At 45.0% G+C, this 19,721-nt stretch overlaps 1 protein-coding gene across 2 annotated transcripts in view; it reads left to right on the plus strand.

The window, feature by feature from the left end:
• Positions 1-19,721, plus strand: part of DPF3 (double PHD fingers 3) — a 186,281-nt gene that overhangs the window by 117,325 nt on the left and 49,235 nt on the right. For both annotated transcript variants that reach the window (XM_081890788.1, XM_081890789.1), the window contains exons 4-6: positions 10,196-10,323; positions 12,236-12,331; positions 16,844-16,922. In XM_081890788.1, the coding sequence (XP_081746914.1) occupies positions 10,196-10,323; positions 12,236-12,331; positions 16,844-16,922 (303 nt within the window). The remainder of the gene's footprint in view (positions 1-10,195; positions 10,324-12,235; positions 12,332-16,843; positions 16,923-19,721) is intronic.

The raw sequence follows: 19,721 nt of genomic DNA on the forward strand, positions 1-19,721 counted from the left end.
AACCCAAAAATAGTCCCTTGGATTAAGAACTTTGCTTCAGGATGAGAACAGAAATCGTGCACAGTGGCATAGCGTGGGGGGTGCAGGGGGGGCCGGCCGCACCGGGCGCAACATCTGGGGGGGCGCTCGCACTCGCAGCTCTCTGCCCCTACCTGGCTCACTCTCTCTCACTGCAGTGCTGGCTGTGCGAATCCGATGCGAGCCGCCGGGTCGCCGCCCACTGTGGAGGGGGTGGGTGCCAGGCGTGCGGTGCGGAGAGAGAGCGAGGAACTATCTGGGGGAGGGACAGTGCTGCGGCCGCCCAGCACAGCACTGAGTGCGGGAGAGAACCACACCAGACCAGACCAGGCAGCAGCAAGAAGAAGCTGGCAGCGGCGGTAGGTTAGGGGGCGCAAATTACTTGCCTTGCCCCGGGTGCTGACAACCCACGCTACGCCACTGATCATGCAGCAGCGGAGCAGAGGCAGCAGGAGGCCCCATTAGCTAAAGTGGTACCTCAGGTTAAGAACAGTTTCAGGTTAAGAATGGACCTCCAGAACGAATTAAGTACTTAACCCGAGGTACCACTGTAGTCCAGTTTTACATTTATGCACACCCAGGCAAGCAAGAGGCCTTCTCAGAGTATGTGGACACATTCTAGCCAGGCAAAATTCTTGAGGAGAATGGAAAGCCTCCCATCACCCCTACATATCTGCAGTAGACAACACAAACATGTGGTTTCCTGTCCTTTGGGTTGATTGTCAAATCTTAGGGTGAGACAGGGTGGAAGCAACATGCTGGTGTCCATCCCTGCAGCCTCATTTCTCTCTCGTCCATTTTGACTTTGTTAGTCCAGAGCTCAGGGCATGAGTAAGTACTGACAGGCTAGCCATATGTTGTATTATGCTAGGCCAATTAATATGGTTGTTGCGATGAAGGAGCTCATTCCATCAATACTGAATCAGGAATATGGTTTTGTTCAGCAGTCCTCCCCCCTCCCCCCATAAGTAGCTCTTCCTTTTTTCCCGGGAGCATTTGCGAGGTTTCCACATGCAGAAGACTGATCCTTAAGACCAGTTAATCATTTTGGATATTGTGTGGAAATATACTGACTTTGCCCCTCAAGCTGTATCCAAAATGGTAAAGTGAGTGACTTTTCTGTCTAAAAATGTTTCTATGAATTGCCCCCTCTTTATACCTAGGATACTTACTTGATCGATTGTGGAGGTTTCTGGGACAATATTATTATAGTAATATGCAATGCTTTTTATGGGAGTACGCAGGGGTACGTATACCCTTAAATATTTTGTGAATCTAAGTTTGGCCTCATTGAAGAGCAGTATTTCAATATGAGTAGGAAAATGATAGTACCCCTAAACATTTTTAAAGAAAAAAAACATTGGTAATATGAATAATAGAACCTACAGGAGAGAACTTTTATAAGTTTGTTCTTGTTGTTTATCAGGTGCTCTACTGAAAGAGCTTTATCTTCCTGTTTCTGCATAGTTCCTATGACAGGCTAGAATATCACACACAAACCTCCCAACTGCTTAGAAATCATCTGAAATATTTTGTTTTCAGAGGGCATTCACAGTTGGACTGACAATACTTTAAAACACGTTCTTTATTAAGCTATTTACATGTGCAGCTCTTCAGATAGCTTTGTGGCATTTTCTGGATGGATATCTGACAAGTGTGTTTTAAGAGTGTGTTTGTGTTCTCGTTTAATTGACTAGAAACCAAAGTGAAGAAAGTTATCACGTTCCTCCCGTTTTAAACCTCAGAGAGCATAAGGGGATGAAGTCAAATGCAGGAATCTGTGATTAAAAGACCTGACAAAGCCAGTGATTTCTAAATGGTGGTTTGGGACCTGATAAATGATTGGAAGAGTATCTGAGAAATTGTGATTATACTGACTGCTCTCAGATGTAATTGGTATATAATCTTCCCCTCTAGACCTCCTTTATATCTAAAGGTTGTATCACACATTTTACTGAGGTAACCAACACTTGTCACTGAGCCTATGTTGGATGTGGAGCTGTGGCTGGTTCTGGGTCCCTGAATGATGGGGATGTTTTGCAAATGTGTCGGCCACCATTACACCTGACATTTTTGGGGTGATATATACAGAATAGCTTAGGTTTACACCTAACAACATAATGAGTACAGTGGTCCAAGAGATTGCCACCTTTTCTTCACAGGGTAGCTATGTGTCATGCTTTCAAAAAAAAAAAGGTACTCTATACAGAGAGCTGTCAGAGAAAAATACTCTATTCCACATTTTAGGACACCTACCACTCATAGGGTGGAAGTCAGTGTCATGTTCTTCCATAATTCTGTAGGTGCAAGCATTTCAGCTTGTCAGATGGAACCATCCCCTCTCTTCTCCCCTCGCGTGCCGTTCTGGTGGTTCTCCTAACCCCCTACAAGCCAGCTTTTGGGAGGAAATGAGGGAAGCCCCCTTGCATAATCACAGTCCTTGCCCTCTGCTGGCAGAGCTGGTTAGCTGATTTCTACCATACCTTTCTCCTTGCATACCTTTTATGTGGCCCTCTGCAAGTGCCCAAGCACTCCCAGAGCCAGTGTGGTGTAGTGGTTAAGAGCAGTGGACTTGTAATCTGGTGAACTGGGTTCGATTCCCCGCTCCTCCACATGCACCTTGGGCTAGTCACACTTCTCTGAAGTATCTCAGCCCCACTTACCTCACAGAGTGTTTGTTGTGGGGGAGGAAGGGAAAAGAGATTGTTAGCTGCTCTGAGACTCCAAACTCCTCCTCCTCCTCCTCCTCCTCCTCCTCCTCCTCCTCCTCCTCTTCTTCTTCCCTGCTTTTGAATTTAGGGACGACTGAGATCTCTTCCTGGTAAGGACAGACTTGGAAATCAGGATTGTGCTGGCTGTCACAAACATGACCCCTGCTTCAAAAGTGCTTTCCTCTCCCTGCTGGGCCGGGGGGGGGGGCATTTGCCCTTTTCTGCCTCAGCAGGGAGAGGCTTTGAAAGCCAGGGTCGTGCCGGCTGTCACTGGTGCCTTCAAAGTTCTTTCCCCCTCCCTGCTTCAGTGGCAAGAGGGGTCTGCCCTTTGTGCATCAGCAGGCAGAGACTTTGAGAGAGAGGGTTGCTCTTGCTGTCAGCAGCACAGCTTCTGCTTTCAAAGTGCTCTTTCCCCCCTGTGTGTCTCTCTGTGTGCACCAGGTGATGTCCACACCACTGGCATGTGGCCCCTGATCACCCATCCACTGCAGCAGGTGGCCTTTAGGAAAATGGCTCACCACTGATCTATTTGAAGAGGTCCCCCTACCAGAAGTGGTTGTTTAAGAACGAGAAGAAGGGAGAGCCAGGGGTCTTGATGCTGCCCATCAGCACCGACGGAGCAGCCACACAGTCACTTGGACCCAGTTCCTTCCCCTCCCTATGATGAGATATTTGTTCTCTTTTTCATCATTACAACTTGCTTATTTTTTGTTGATGATTAATAGGTCATCCTATTTCTCTGTCCAGTTGTGCTTTCTAGGAGCTGGGTATGTTTAGCCTGAAAAAGAGAAAACTGTGAGGATCTATGATAGCTATCTTCAAATATCTTAAGGGTTGTCATATGGAAGAGGGAACAAGCTTGTTTTCTCCTGCTCTGGAGCGTAGGACTCAAACGAATGGCTTCAAGTCACAAGGAAGAAGATTCTGACTAACATCAGTAAGAAAACTCTGACAGTAAGAGCTCTTCAATAGTGGCCCCTCAGGAGGTTGTGCACTCACCTTCATGGCAGGTTTTTAAGCAGAGATTGGATGGCCATCTGTCATGGATGCTTTAGCTGAGATTCCTGCATTGCAAGGGGTTGGACTAGATTACCCCTGGGATCCCTTCCAACACTACAATTCTATGATTCTATAATCAGAGGTGGCATGGCTCTAATTCCAGTTGTGAGATAGCTAGAGTTGTTGTTGTTTAGTCGTTTAGTTGTGTCCGACTCTTCGTGACCCCATGGACCAGAGAACGCCAGGCACCTCTGTCCTCTACTGCCTCCCGCAGTTTGGACAAACTCATGCTGGTAGCCTCGAAAACACTAGAGTAGGAGAGAGCTAGCTAGAGAGATAGCTAGAGTAGGAGAGAGCTAATGCTCTCATGTCCTGCTTTTCAACTTCCCCATAGGTATCTGGTTGTTGACGAATGCTGGACTTTACAGTGTTACAGTGTTTAGTAGTAACATCTAATCAAACTTCTAAGGGGTTGTTATGGTATTCCGGCAGTTTAATATTCCAGAGAGCATTAGGGCAATTGGACACTCTTTGGGCTGGTTTGCTTCCCCTCCAGCAAGGCCAACTTGTCTCACAAGATGAAAGAAAGCCAAGAATTGGTACACTCTGGGATTTTACTCTTCCACAGTGCACTGGTATGATAAATAGCAGTGGGGAAGCAGGGTGTCTTTGAATTTCAAATAGCTGTGCATTTGACCTAAAGGAGCACTACTCTCCAAATCATACTCCCCACATTAATTTTTCAAGTCTCTGGCTTTTAAAAAGCTCCGCTACTCTTTAAGGAACATCCTTCAGAAGTTTGTTTCAGTACAGTACAGCAAAAGGGGGGGGGAATTATCTCACTCGTAGATGGTTTATACTCTTGTCCTAGGGGTGCATGGTTGGCAACAGTACATTTAAATTAAAAAGAAAACACTCGTTTTATTTAAACAAACAAACAGGAAAACTCAAGCATTATTAAAATCAACTGAAACTTGTTTTAATGGTCATATGTCTGGTTGGTAAAAGTGGTTACTCAAACAGTAAGTTCTTACAATATTTTGGGGAGATGCTTGGATTTAAGGTTTACAAAAGAGTTTTCTACAACTAAGGGAGGGTGTCTTGTCATTGACCGCACACCACATACAATGGGAAGGGAGAAAGAAGGGACCCCAAAGACTTGTGCTTCTAGAAAGTTGACCAAACGTCACCTCCATCATGAGATGCATGGGCTCCACCTTCACAGAGGAAGATCAAGGAATTTGAAAAACACCAGTGTGTGCTCTCCCTCAGTGTGCCATAGAGTCATAGAACTGTAGAGTTGGAAGGGATCCTGAGGGTCATCTAATCCAATGTAAACACTTCGATAAACCAATAAATAGATTCATGATTCTAACAACATTTAGGAATCGTGATGGCTATGTACTACCTCCAGTATTGAAGGCAGAGTATGCCTCTGTATACCAGTTGCTGGTGGGCGGGCAGTGGTCATGAATGAGAGAGTGCTACAGCATTCATGTCCTGCTTTGGGGCTTCCCATAGGCATCTGGTTGGCCACAGCGAGAACAGAATGCTGGGTGACATAGGCATTGGGTTTGATCAAGCAGGGATGTTTTTATGTTCTCAGTGCAATAGCTTTAAGGTATTGCAATGAAAGTTAGTGTGCTAATCACCAATTATATATTTCATGTTCAAATCTGACTTTCTCCCATGCACCTGTTCTCAAGATGACCAGGAGTGAGTAAGGTCTTTCAAGCATGGAGCTTTACCAGTATATACATGATATTATGCAGAATTCAGTTGTTCTCTGGTTATTCAGTTGGAGCAGACCTTTCCCTTTTAATTGCAAAGTATTCATAGTCCTGCCTTTAAGGCAATTTAGTCATGCACACTTAGGTGCAGGGAAGGTAATGGTTAGGCAGCTTTCCTGCGAAGACAACATATGCACACTGTCAGCCATCTGCTCACATTCCCACATCAGAGAATCTTGTCTGCTAGTGCAATTTAAGATTTCTCTGCTTGGGGCTGCAGTTTGAAGTAGCTGTTGTTCTAGGGCAGAATCGCAGGATCTTATTTTCACATAAGATCCTGGCAATCCTTTCTTCCATAGTCAAGGCACAATACAGCGTTCATACAAAAATGAGCTGAGATACATGGTTATGAGAACGTTTGACATGTGTCCTTTTTTTGCTGGTGGAAATTTAGCTTTTATCTCAGGGGCTCTGGCACCTTAAAAGCCTGACATCCCCTTAAATTAATTGGATGGTTTCAAACTCTTGTTCACATGATGAAGTCACTCACACCTCACTTCAGCAATAGGGGCTCTCTGGGCTAAGGCTGTGTCATATTATGAACAACATTTTAATCATCATCGTTTATACAAACAATGCGGGCTGCAAGGAAGTTTCAAAACTGAAAGAGAAGAGTGAGGGAAAGAAGGAGCAGACAGGACTGGGTCTGGGAGAATGATGTGGGTCTGGGAGAATGATGTGGAGGTCTGGAGTGGTGAGGATGGTAAAAGTCAGAGTTGTTGAATATTGGGAGAGGTATGTGCAGAAAGGGCGTCACAAGACATCTTCCAGAGTGAAATTCTAAAGTACAGTGGTACCTCGGGTTAATTCGTTTCAGAGGTCCGTTCTTAACCTGAAACTGTTCTTAACCTGAAGCACCACTTTAGCTAATGGGACCTCCTGCTGCTGCTGTGTCGCCGGAGCCCGATTTCTGTTCTTATCCTGAAGCAAAGTTCTTAACATGAAGCACTATTTCTGGGTTAGCGGAGTCTATAACCTGAAGCGTATGTAACCTGAAGCGTATGTAACCCGAGGTACCACTGTACTGTGAGAAGCTTTCCCTTTGTTAGGCCTATAAAAATGATTTTGTGGATGTGGCTCACAATTTTTAAGTACAAAACAAGCAATTTCCAGGTGCCACATTGACCGGACTTTATCATTTTCCCAGCTAATAACCCAGCTATTTGACTAAGGATGTTTGTATATTTTCTCCCGCACCCAATCTTTAGAAATCTACCCCCTCCCACTTGCACTTTAATGCTATAGAGATGTGGAAATGAGCAATATGATGGATGGATGGATGCAGCTTGTCTGGGTTTTTCACCACCATTTCCCCCGGGGCGCTCCATCTGCTGGCAGAGAGCACCATCCCAAAAGATGGTATCTTTTGCAAACTCGACAGCTAACAGACAGCTTCTCTCTCTGCATATTTCCCAGAAGAAGAGTGGGCTTAATCTGTTTTTCCCCCTCTCCTTCCTGTGGCATATTTCGTGATATTCTTTCTGACTTCCATTGTTCCCAGTGCTCCACCTTAAATAAAAATGCTAAGGGTGGGAAACAGGAATGGAGACTTTACACTCTTGTGACACTGATAGATTCTCATTTGAAACTGACATGAGATTTAATTGCTCACTGAGCCACTGAGTTGCCCTTTAAGGCACATCCTGCCACATCCTGTTAATGAGCTCAGTGGCTACATTCACCCAGCAGTAGCTAGGTGCCATGTGGATACATAAACACACACACACACACACACACACACACACACAGTTATTATTTGAAGATTATTGGGGTTACAGCCCTGGATCTGGGATTTACCATCTCAAATGCTATCTACTAGAATCAATCATGATGTACAATTAAGTGGTATTTGTTTATGAGAATCAGCTAGTCCAGAGAATCAATGTGACACAGTGTTTGTATAAGCTTTGTGTAAGCATTTCTGAGGAAGCGGAATTGCTGTGGTTTGCTTTTGCACAGCAGCTGTCCCTGGAGTGACAGAGCATCGCTAGAGCTCACCCAATAAGTATCTCGTTCCCAATTAGAACTTGGAAGTGGAGCTGCTTTTGTACAGAGAGAGACAGTAGTTTGGGTGGCAGCTGATTTGGCATTGTGTTGTGATACACTGTATAAGGTAAAGGTAAAGGTACCCCTGCCCGTACGGGCCAGTCTTGACAGACTCTGGGGTTGTGCGCCCATCTCACTTAAGAGGCCAGGGGCCAGCGCTGTCCGGAGACACTTCCGGGTCACATGGCCAGCGTGACATCGCTGCTCTGGCGAGCCAGCGCAGCACACGGAAACACCGTTTACCTTCCCGCTGGTAAGCGGTCCCTATTTATCTACTTGCACCCGGGGGTGCTTTCGAACTGCTAGGTTGGCAGGCGCTGGGACCGAGCAACGGGAGTGCACCCCACCATGGGGATTCGAACCGCGACCTTTCGATCGGCAAGCCCTAGGCGCTGAGGCTTTTACCCACAGTGCCACCCGCGTCCCGATACACTGTATACTGTATAGCAAATTAAAATGCTGATAGTTTTATTTTAATAGGTAAGCCTAGAGTGTAGGATTTACTGTAGCCTATTGTCACCTGAGGTAGTTTGGCCATCCCCTTAGGTAAAGGTAAAGGGACCCCTGACCATTAGGTCCAGTTGTGGACAACTCTGGGGTTGCGGCTCTCATCTTGCTTTATTGGCCGAGGGAGCCGGTGTACAGCTTCCGGGTCATGTGGCCAGCATGACTAAGCCGCTTCTGGCGGACCAGAGCAGCGCACGGAAACGCTGTTTACCTTCCCGCTGCAGCAGTACCTATTTATCTACTTGCACTCTGACGTGCTTTCAAACTGCTAGGTTGGCAGGAGCAGGGACAGAGCAATGGAAGCTCACCCCATCGCGGTCCAATGGGTGAACCTTCTGATCGGCAAGCCCTAGGCTCTGTGGTTTAACCCACAGTGCCACCCATGTTTAGTGCTGACTAAAAACTACTTCTCCAGGCTGAGCCTTACCAGGAAGTCACTCCTACTAGCCCCTCTATGGACTGTTTCTTTCCCCACAAGATATAGGGCACCCTTCTGAGGAAGATGACTCCGGAAAATCTGTGTCCCAACTCTCTCTGGGCATTGGATCTTGCCAGTCTCTCTGGCACCCACTGCTATCCAGAGCAATAAGATTGCAGAGGTGCAGTTTAACACCGCTTTAGAGCATTTAATCCAAGAAAGGAGATATATGCAATGATCCAACAAACCCAAAATGATAAAAGTGTGCTCTAATGACTCAACACTCTGGATTGATACTAATATGCAGAGCTGACCATAGTAGATTGCAAAGAAAGCCATATATTCCCATTTTTTAAATTAAGTGTGTGTGTGTTCCTTTTTGAGGGTGGTGAAGTCTGACTCTCTTTTTGAAAACAGGCCACTTGTGTGGGTGGATTTTTTTCTTTTGGGACTGTTGGCCAATTTGGCCTGGGAGAGGAGATGTGAATAGCCATTTGCAAATTTGGATTTAGTCAAGGGACAAGTGGGCTTTGAAGTTGGCCTTCTGACTGAGTATGCTAATTGCTGAAAGCAGATGTGATTAGGAAATGAGACTGACACCTATCCAGGAGGGACAGTGCTTAATTATCACCACTTTATGAGCACTTAAGTTGGCTGTCACTTTGGGAGGAAGCACCCAGGAGTTGGAAGGGACAATAGGTGTGAAACAGCATGCTTCTTGGAATGTGATCATGTCTAGTCTGCTCTCAGGAAAGCTGGAGGTTAGTTTAATGCAGGGGTAGGCAACCTAAGGGCTGGGGGCCGGATGCGGCCCGATAGCCTTCTCAATCCAGCCTGCAGCCGGTCCGGGAATCAGCTTGTTTTTACATGAGTAGAATGTGTCCTTTTATTTAAAATGCATCTCTGGATTATTTGTGGGGCCTGCCTGGTGTTTTGACATGAGTAGAATGTGTGCTTTTATTTAAAATGCATCTCTGCGTTATTTGTGGGTCATAGGAAATTTGTTCATTATTTTTTTTTCAAAATACAATTTTGTGTTAAAAAATTGGAGATCAGAAATTATTGTTGACCTACTTTAACTCACCCAGAGATCTACCAGAAGCTTCCAATCTACCTCTTGCTCTCCCCTTGTTTAGACTTTGCATGGGTAACAACTGCTTTTCACATGACATGGTAGTTGAATTCTGACGACTCCATGGACTGCATGTTGAGAGGATGTTATATTGTTTTAATATAACAAAGCTTCCTGCAAACAAGTCAGCTAGGAAGAGGTCTGAAAAAAAAACCCTCAACACCCCCACTTTTGAATTGTGATTCAAGTCCAGTTTAATGGATTCAAATCCATTGGAAAAATTGACTCGTGTGTTTTATTTCATGGTGTTCAGACAATGATCACATAAATCTACATGTTTGACTGTTGCCCATTCTCAGTCAGCTTGAAAATCCACATGGCTATTCTTCTATATGGGATGCGCATCTTCTGGTTGCTTATTTACTGTTAGGAACACATATAGGGAAACACAAAGTAAGTTGATGACATGAGAGAAGTCTTAACAGCAGTAGAGAAGATGAGCTGGGCAGGACTTCTCAAGAGAGCCTCCTTGAGTGGTTTTCAATTTCACACATTCTGTGATTTATCTGTGCTTGTGCATCCCTGGCGCTGCAGGAAATAACCATAGCCTCTGTTGTTGTATTTGGTTTGTCAGAAGTTGACCTGCCTCTGAAGAAGGATGGCTTCACATCAGAGGGGACCACACTGGAAGCACTGCTGCGTGGAGAAGGGCTTGAAAAGAAGGTAGATACTAAAGAGGAGGACACTCTACAAGAAATCCAGGTGATTAAGTGCTCTTCTATTGGCCTGGTCACATCTCCAGTCTATGTAATACTGAAATGGCTGCTCATAAGATTTTGTGGCTCAGTCTCAACCTCCAGCCTATTAATCTCTTGTGACCTTTATCCCACGATCTACAGGAGAGCACACACAAATGCAAATACCAGCTGCTGTATATAACCATAATCTCCAGTGAGAAGGAGAAAGAAAGAGTGTGTGTGTGTGTGTGTGATTGTGTTGCTCTGTTGCTGTGTAGGTGTGCCATAACCAACTATTGCAAAGGACCATAACATAATAACAGTTGGGCAAATGCTGCCCACACAACCCAGTGGGCAGCCCAATTCATTCCCCCTTCCTTCAAGATTAAGGAAAATGAATACACAATAGAGGAATGTGGGAAGGAGTGGATTTACTTCACATAAGACAAATGCACTGCAGAAAGTGCAAATTAACACTGCACCAAATACTGCAGGGGCACCTTGTGGGAAGATACATTTGCATCTCAACACTGTTGTAAATAAAAAATATGCCCTTTTCCCTTATGGGGTATCCAAGAGCCCATATAGAGTCCTTACATAGGTTCCCTATTGGTAGGAGATAATAACAGAGGCCAACCAGAGAATATTGAGAAGCAAAGCAGCTAGTAAGCTTGATCTTTATTAATCTGTTGCAACTGGGTGCTCCCCTCACACGCAGGAGAGGAAGAGGACCCCCAAAAATGCTGTGCAAGGGCTTATAAAGACTTTTGAAATTTCCATCCTCTAGATCAAGACCACCCCCAGAAATATTATGCATACATCACAGAAGGGGTGTAACCTAAGACCACCCCTCAGATACATCCCATCTACATCGCAGAAATTTAAATGTTGTTTTTCTCTTGTCCTTGTTTATTTCCTGTCTGGCAGGTTACTTGATTGGATTTCCTTGGGAGCCTGGCCATTCTTTTGTAATGATAAGGCTCACACCCTTATTCAAACACAGATTAAGACAGGATTTGTGAAGAAAGAGACAATGGGGAGACTTTTCCAGTTTGACCTTGCAGAGAAAACATTTGGTCAGTTTAGGAATCAAAATGGTTCCAGGTTGGCCTTCCTGTGTTGATCTATGTATGTGCGGTTATGAACGTTGCCATATATCTAAGACCATAAAATTCCTATCACAACACTACATGAAGGGCGAGCATTGTGACTGCAACACTAGCGTGAGTGTGTGTGTGTGTATTTGATATCTGTAGTAAATTCAGGATTTGATACAATTATTGAATAAAAGCATGATGGGAATTGAAACTCCTCTATAATTTTGAGGTGGATTACTACAGCAAACACCCAAAAGATGCATTCCTGTGTAATGGGTGTATTGCAAAGTAGGGGTGGAAGATATATGTTTATCCATGGAAGCTTCCACTGTGCCATTTGAGCCTCTTCACAGCCCTGACTGGCTGCTGTTTCGTTGCCAGGTGTCCCCCCCCCCACTCCCCCAGATTGGTCATCTTTCTAGGCTACATAATGATGCCACTCTTCCCTGAAGGAAAAAGCCAAGAAAACCAGTTTGAAAAAACCCCAAAATGGCAACAAAGCACCAGCTAGTCAGGGCTGTGAAGATGCTTTGAACAGATGTGAACAAAGTGAGCAACAGAAGGGTTCCAATAAGGTTTTTGGAAGACCCCCAAACCCCACCTTGTAGTCTTAAAAATGATCGGTTGTTGACGCTCGGTACAGCCAAACTACATGTCCTCCTTGAGAGCAGGTTTGGAACTTTCAATCCATAACTTGAAATGGCCAGATCCAAAGTTGCTTTGTATTCAAACAAAGCCAGAGTCTGCATCCACAATGTCTGATTTCCTTTGCCTTTCTGTTATGAAGCCTCTGTTGTTCTGGGAATTGTTTTTAATTACTGTTTATTGTTCTAACTACAGAGGGTTTTGGAAAATGATGAAAATGCAGATGAAGTGAATGAGGAGGAAGAGATGGAGGAAGATATTCCGAAGCGAAAGAACAGACCCAGAGGACGGGTAGGTTGCCTCAGCCACATGGGGGGGGGGAGTGAGGAGTGAGAACACTATTCTGTTGTTTCTATTTATATTGATTGCATAGATAGACAAAGAGCCTAATGATATCTGTGTTATGTGATACGTTTTGTATGGTATGTATGGCATATGTATTGGTATGTATACATTATAAAGTGATGTGATGAACAAGGATTCCTTTGAATGCACACATGGAGATATTTGTGTGCATAGATGGCACAACTTTTATTATTTGGTGCTTGTTGTAGCTGCCTTTTCAGATGGGCTGCAGTTCTATCTTTTCCCTTGGCAGGGAAGAGCTGGCTATTGATCAGTGCTCTCTGCATGGGTCTTGCAGCTGGAGGCTCTCAGTAATCAGATCCCCTGGCAAGAAACCCACACAGCATGAAGGCAGGCAGCTCACCTCCCACTCTTCATGCTGTCTGGCTGTTCTGGCCCTCTCTGCTCTCTGGAGTGAACTGCTGGAGGCTCTCAGGACTTGAGCAAGCACCAGCCCCTGCAAACCTCCGGTAGCAGACTCACAGCAGGGAGATCTTTACATTAGCCAAATGTTCACAAACTCCTCTCTTCTCCTCCATCAATAAGTGGCTTTTACGGGTTGCGGGGTGGGCGGGGGGAGACACCCAGGCCACCTTACAATCTGTTAAATTGTAATGTGCCACAAGCAGAAAGCAGGAGGGAAAGACATTGTGCTTGTGGTAACAGTAGGAAAAGCCCACAAGCTATATTTTCATCTTCCCGTAAAATCTCATTCTTGCACGCGGCTCCTTCTACTCTTGAAATTTCCTCTTTGACCCTTGCTTGCCTGCCTGCCTTGCCTCCCTTCACTTTATGCTATGACCTCATCTGGCTGCCCTTGTTTTGGAGCTGACCTATTGCACAGAATGAGGCACACACTACATTTGATGGCAGTGGGTGTGCATCTTTGCAGGCAAGTCTGCCAAATTTGCAGTTAAAATACAGTCGGACGGAGTGCAATTAAAAGGGTCAAAGGGCCTCTCCAGACTGGTGTTTTGTTGCGGAAGTATTCTGCAATTTGTGTTCTTGACACAATCATAGTACAGTAGTGGCGGATTTGTTCTGCGATGCTTCCCTATTATTGCTGCCTGGAGCGGCTGTAATGGGGCAAAAATAAGTTAGAACATTTGTGCTATAGAATGTTATGGGGCATGCACTGGAAATGAAGCAGTGGAACTGCCCTCAAACCCTTGCGGGTGCAAGCAATATTGAAAGCTGGACTGTGTGTGACAGCCCTGATAGCATCATGAGCACAAATCACCAATAATAATAATAATGATAATAATTTATTATTTATACCCCGCCCATCTGGCTGGGCCTCCCCAGCCACTCTGGGCGGCTTCCATAAAAACCAAAAATACAGTAAAATGTGTATTTTTGCACCAAGAAAGTGCAATAAAAGATATGTCTGGAGGGAGCCCCAAGTGGTGTTTGTGCAGGGAGTACACAACCCTCCCACCACTGGCCTACACTGGAAATGAGTTCAGCAGGAAGGAAAGTTCCTGGGGGTGGAGGAGAGGCTGGGGGGGGGGGAGCTGCAGGTGGGATCAGACTTATGAATCCTTGTCTACATGCCTATCTTCACCACCACCACCACCACTACCACTACTTTATTCATTCATTCATTCTACTACTACTACTACTACTACTACTACTACTACTACGTGTATACCACCCTTCATCTGAAGATCCCAGGGTGGTTCACGACAGAAAAATACAAAATGAGAATACAACATGCATAACAGAGCAAACCATTAACCCCTCTCCCACAAACACGTTCAAGCACATTCACTTTACATATGAATTGGGAAAACCAGCTTTTAAAGGTGAGGGTCTGCTGCCATAATGTGTGCTGTCATTGGACCCAATTCACTACCAGCTCAGACTGCCTCTCCATTTAACCCAGCACTGCCTCATCCTCTGGTTGGCAGTGGCTCTCTCCGGGAGAGGTCTTTCCCATTGTGAGGGTGGGGGCACAGCACTGCTCCACTATGCCAGCCCCTCCTGGGATGCAATAGGAAATTGCCCCACACTACTGGTTCTGATCGGGGTTCTGAGAAAACACAGAGTAGCCCTGAAGACTGTCCACCCCCCACTTTATAGTATGCTGAGCCTCAAGTACAATGCAAAGCCAGTTAAGACACTGAAGCTCTGGTACAATTTTTCCCCCGCGCGCCTCTCCCGCTAGGACACATAAAAAACCGAAGGTGGCCATTGTAACAAAGCACCTCATCCTTTTTTCCTAGACCTAGAAGGTATGTTTCTTATCCACTCATCTGCTTTAAGGACACCGTTGCACTAGATTTCCAGAAGCAATGTAGAGGCCCCTAAATGTATATTTAGGCCCATGTGTTTGGCTGTTTCAGAGCAGCAACGAGGGAATGATAGGTACTGCAACAGAAATAATGCGGAGGAGCTGATGTGCTGGCCATTCCCAATTTGTGCACGTCCTCCCCTTTCCTGCAGCATGATTTCATTTTTAATCTTGGGCCCCTTCATCTGTCCTTCTGGCAAGCGTCCCTGTTCGGCTCCATCTGAACGCTCCAAGGCTGCTCTGGCAAAGCTTTCCGGCTATGTACATCAATCCCTTGCTGTAGAACGGCAGGAGGCTGAAGGCAGCCATGGATGACTGAATGCCACATGCTGAAGCACTGACAGCAAGCACGTGGCACTCGAGTTTGTGCCTCTGGGGCGGCAGTCTATTTGCCAGCCCCCCTGAGGCCAGCCATGAAATTATGGGAGTGTTGGGAAAGAGAGTTGAAGGCCAAGGATATATGGATTTGCAGACAGTGAGAGGGTGATTTAAAGAACATTGTCGGGCAGAAATAATGGGCAGGACAATAAGGCCTGAAATCACAGAGTGCACATTACACACAACCTGAGAACATGAGCATGCATTTGGGGGGGGGGGGGAGATGTATATTTTGTGCATTGTGTGATGCAGGTTAGGTGTAGCTACCATTCATTATTCAGTGTCCTCAGTGCACCAAGAGCAACCGTTTCTTTTTTTTAAAAAAAGGACCAAGAAAAGAAATTAGAAATCAACGTGCATGAATGTGCTTGGGGGAAAATTTTACTGAAAGCTCCAGGTTCAGACATTTTAATTTATGCATGTGCTTCGCTCTCTCCTATTTTAAACAAGGAGACTTTAAAGTGAAAACTTTGTGTGCTATGTAACTGTTGTTATAATTACTGCACTATTAACAATGCTATAACACTTTTGTACACAATGTGTACAAAATGCTTAATAGTGTTCATTTCTTAGAGCATCTCTTTTCAGAGACTATATCCTTTAAAAATCACATTTCCACTTTCACTTTGTTTCCTCCTGGTAATGAGGATTATATTTTATCCCTTGTGAAGTTTTAAAAAGAGATGGCTTGCATCAACCCTGCCAGAGCATTGCTCCCCAGCATTGTAGAACAGAGGCATCATTCCCTTCTCAGCTGTTTGCGGCTGCTGGCCCAATGTACTGGAGTCCAGGGACATGGGCAAGAGGGAGAAAATTAGTCTCAGAGGGCCCTCCTAGTATTGGTGTATTGTGAACAATGGGTTAAATTACACAGTGCTTGGTCTCATGTCTTGAGGAGTACCCCCTCCCAATAATATGGCTGTCCTGAGATAAGGGTGCCAGGTGCACTGGGTTACCATAGCAACACTAACAAGGTCAAGTGTATGACTAGCTGAGTCCTCCCATTGGTTCAGAAAATATGCCTACATGTAAAGGTAAAGGTCCATTAGGTCCAGTCGTGGCCGACTCTGGGGTTGGAGCGCTCATCTCGCTTTATTGGCCAAGGGAGCTGGCGTACAGCTTCTGGGTCATGTGGCCAGCATGACTAAGCCGCTTCTGGCGAACCAGAGCAGCGCATGGAAACACCGTTTACCTTCCCGCCGGAGCGGTACCTCTTTATCTACTTGCACTTTGACGTGCTTTCGAACTGCTAGGTGGGCAGGAGGAGGGACCGAGCAACGGGAGCTCATCCCGTTGCGGGGATTCGAACCGCCGACCTTCTGATTGGCAAGTCCTAGGCTCTGTGGTTTAACCCACGGCGCCACCCGCGTCCCTACGCCTACATGTAGAGACAGTTTTAATAGTCTCTAGGGCATGGGCAGGCAAACTAAGGCCCAGGGGCCGGATCCGGCCCAATCTAGCCCACGGACGGTCCAGGAATCAGCGTTACACGAGTAGAATGTGTTCTTTTAGTTAAAATGCATCTCTGGGTTATTTTGTGGGACCTGCCTGGTGTTTTAACGTGAGTAGAATGTGTTCTTTTACAGTGGACGCTCGGGTTGTGAACATGATCCATGTGGGAGGCACGTTTGCAACCGGCAGCGTTCACAACCCGCACTGCCGCATCTGCACACACGTGGGTTGCAATTCAGCACTTTTGTGCATGTGCAAAGCACAGAAGATACCTAGAGATACCACTGTGATGTCTGGGTGGTGGCTGTTGCATTAACATCTTGGTTTATTTCTAGGCTCGGGGTTCTGGAGGTGGCAGGCGAAGGAATGATGTTTCTTCTATGGACGACCACGATAAACCTTACGTTTGTGACAGTAAGTAGAGTCCAGACCCTCCACTCTGCTTTCAGTCTGGTGCAGCAATCAAGACATAATTCATTCCTTTCCAGAAAATGAAACACATTTCACTGCTTTAGAATTTGCTGAGCTGCCACTCCCATCACTACTTGCTGTTACTATTTTTTGAGCGAGCGAGTGAGTGAAAATGAAACCCGTGGCAAGAGACCACATCACACCTCACTTCTTTCTTTCTCTTAGGCTCAGTTTCCCTCTCTGCTTCATTTGCGGCCTTCTATGCCTTGGTATCTATGTCCACTGCATGAGTCACTCTCTTTTCTTTTTGTGGTTCAGATAGGGCCACACTAAATGCTACATGGGAGATGCATGAACAGCCTCCCAGCATTCTTCTTCAAATGAAAAAAATAGTTGTGGGAGGCTGCCAGTTTGAGCAGAGGTATGGTGAGGAGGGGAGAAGCAGCTGCTTCACCCACTCCCTCCCAGTTACATTTTTCTTCTTCTCAAAACTAGTCCCTTGCCTGTATTTCTATAGAGGTAGCCATTTTTCTCTCCCATTGTGAATTGGGGATGATTTGGGGCAAAAGGGGAAAGGGATGAAATAGCTCTTTATCCTCATGCTGTCCCTGTGCTGAAACTGCCAGCCTCCTGTGGTTGCTTTCCATTAAAAAAATACACACAAACTCTGCCTGAAAACTGTTATATGCATTGCTCATTTAACACCTAGCTCAACTCTGTGGTTAGAAATAAAAAGTAATACCTGAATACTTAGGTACTTTACAGGTATGCAATTCCCTTTTCCCAAAAACTTTTTTTTTCCAGTCCAAAGGCAAAATCTCATGCTGCTCTTTCTCCATCTCTCACTTGGACAGAACTGTCGTGTACACAGTGTTAGAAACTGAGATACGAAAGCTAGGAGCTAAATGGCACTTTAAACCCAGATTATGGGTGCAACAACAGAATGTCTAGGCACATATTTTTATAACAAGAATACAAAGCTGAAAATGAATGCAGTGCAGCTAAAATATAACGTTCATTTTTTCACATGGTCTAGTCCTTCCCCTGCTTAACCCTCTAATATTCTTCAGAGGGTCTCTTCTGCAGTCTTCAGAGAGTGGCTGGAAGTGGGGAGGCAGAAAAAGGTCCTCCTTTCCTTCCACTCTGCAGTTTTAATCTGAAATTTTAGGTGCAGTTCTGTGCCCAGAGCTGATAAACTGCTCGCGCTAATGAAATTACCTGTCGCAAAATGTGCCTAGAACAATGGGAGTTTCGAACACTGCGTGCACAATACGTGACTGAGCCCTGCTTGGATGCTCAGTTATATCAATCCCTCCCTCTGTTCTATGACAGAGAATGTAATTGAAATAAGCCAATCAGAATGAACTTGCTTTTTGTAAGAATTCCTATGAAAAAAAAAAAAAGAATTCCTATGTTTGCCTTTACTGCTATTCTAAGCCCTGCAAAGGCTCTGTTCATTGGCTTTTTATTGGTGCTACTGTATTGTAATTGAGGACTTTCTCCCACCAATTTAGAAGGCACCTTAAGCACCACACATTTAACCTAATGAAGTCCCAACCAGGTAACTTGTGTCGTAAGAGCTGTTTTTGAATAAACCAATATAGAATTCAGTCTACAGAACTGCCTTTTTATATGAATGCTTCCCTAACCTACCATGTGGTGTGACTGTTGTTCAAGGGGCTGGCCAACTAGAAAGGGAAAGTACAGAAAGGTGACAGTATAAGAAGAGCCCTGCTTGGATAAGAGCAAAGCGCTATTTAATTCAGGGTCCTAGATGTGCCCGATAACAAGATTGCTATAAGCTGGAATGGTGGTGGGAGACTGGGAACCCACTTTTTAATTTTTAATTTTTGTTATAACTAGTGAAGAGCCTATCAGTAAGAAGGGTGATGTGCTGTACATTCACTTTCCTCAGTCTCCTCTTTCAATCTCTTCACCTCTAGCTCAGTTCAGTCTTTTCTGCCAGTCCTGTTTCCCTTGATAACATTGGCTGAACTGTCCTGATATTACGAGGGGCTTGTAGGTTAGTCTCCTCTGTGTTTCATTTACTCAGTCGCTCTGATCCTTTGATTTTGGATACTAGAATCCAGTGCTTTTTTTCTGGGAGTACTCAAAGGTACACAGTACCAACACCATTTTTTTCTCCTAAATGTTATAAGTATAGCAACTTCATGGTGAGTCCTGGCACCTTTTCTTTTTCTTCCTTTTTTTAAAAGCACTGCTAGGACCCATGATAAAGTTTTAAAAATTAAACTTCAAAAAAGGTTGTTTGGAACAAAGGATAGGTTGGGTGAAGACTAACGTGAAACTAGACTAAACTCACCTCTGCAATTTACTTGCTTGGTTCGGTCTCCTCTTCTTGCCCTGTTTCCATTGATAACATTGGTGGAATTGTCCTGATATTACAGGGGGATTGTGAATGTAAGTCTCCTCTGGATTTCATTGGCTTAGTTGCTCTAATGTTATAGAAAACCTGGGCTGACCAATGGCAATCTCCTTTACTGAAGCTGAGAAGGAAGGAAGGGTGAATGAATCCATATAATTAACAATAAATGAGGGCCTGCGTGGAAACAGATGTGAGATGGCACCATAGCTGGTTTGAATTTCTACCCTAAACTCAGCTTTCCTTTGTGGAAAATCTTCAGTTAGTGAAACGTGCAGATACATTCCAAAGTTTATGCCAAGATGAGAAGACTGAACCAATGTGGCCCAGATCAGCATACTTTGTTGGAAGTGATTGTTCCGTGTGATATTATGGAATCATTGTTTAATGCTTGTTACCTCTGGCCTTGTTCCATTTTC

This window comes from Podarcis melisellensis (assembly GCF_964234715.1).
Source record: "Podarcis melisellensis genome assembly, chromosome: 1".
Lineage (NCBI taxonomy): Eukaryota > Metazoa > Chordata > Lepidosauria > Squamata > Lacertidae > Podarcis > Podarcis melisellensis.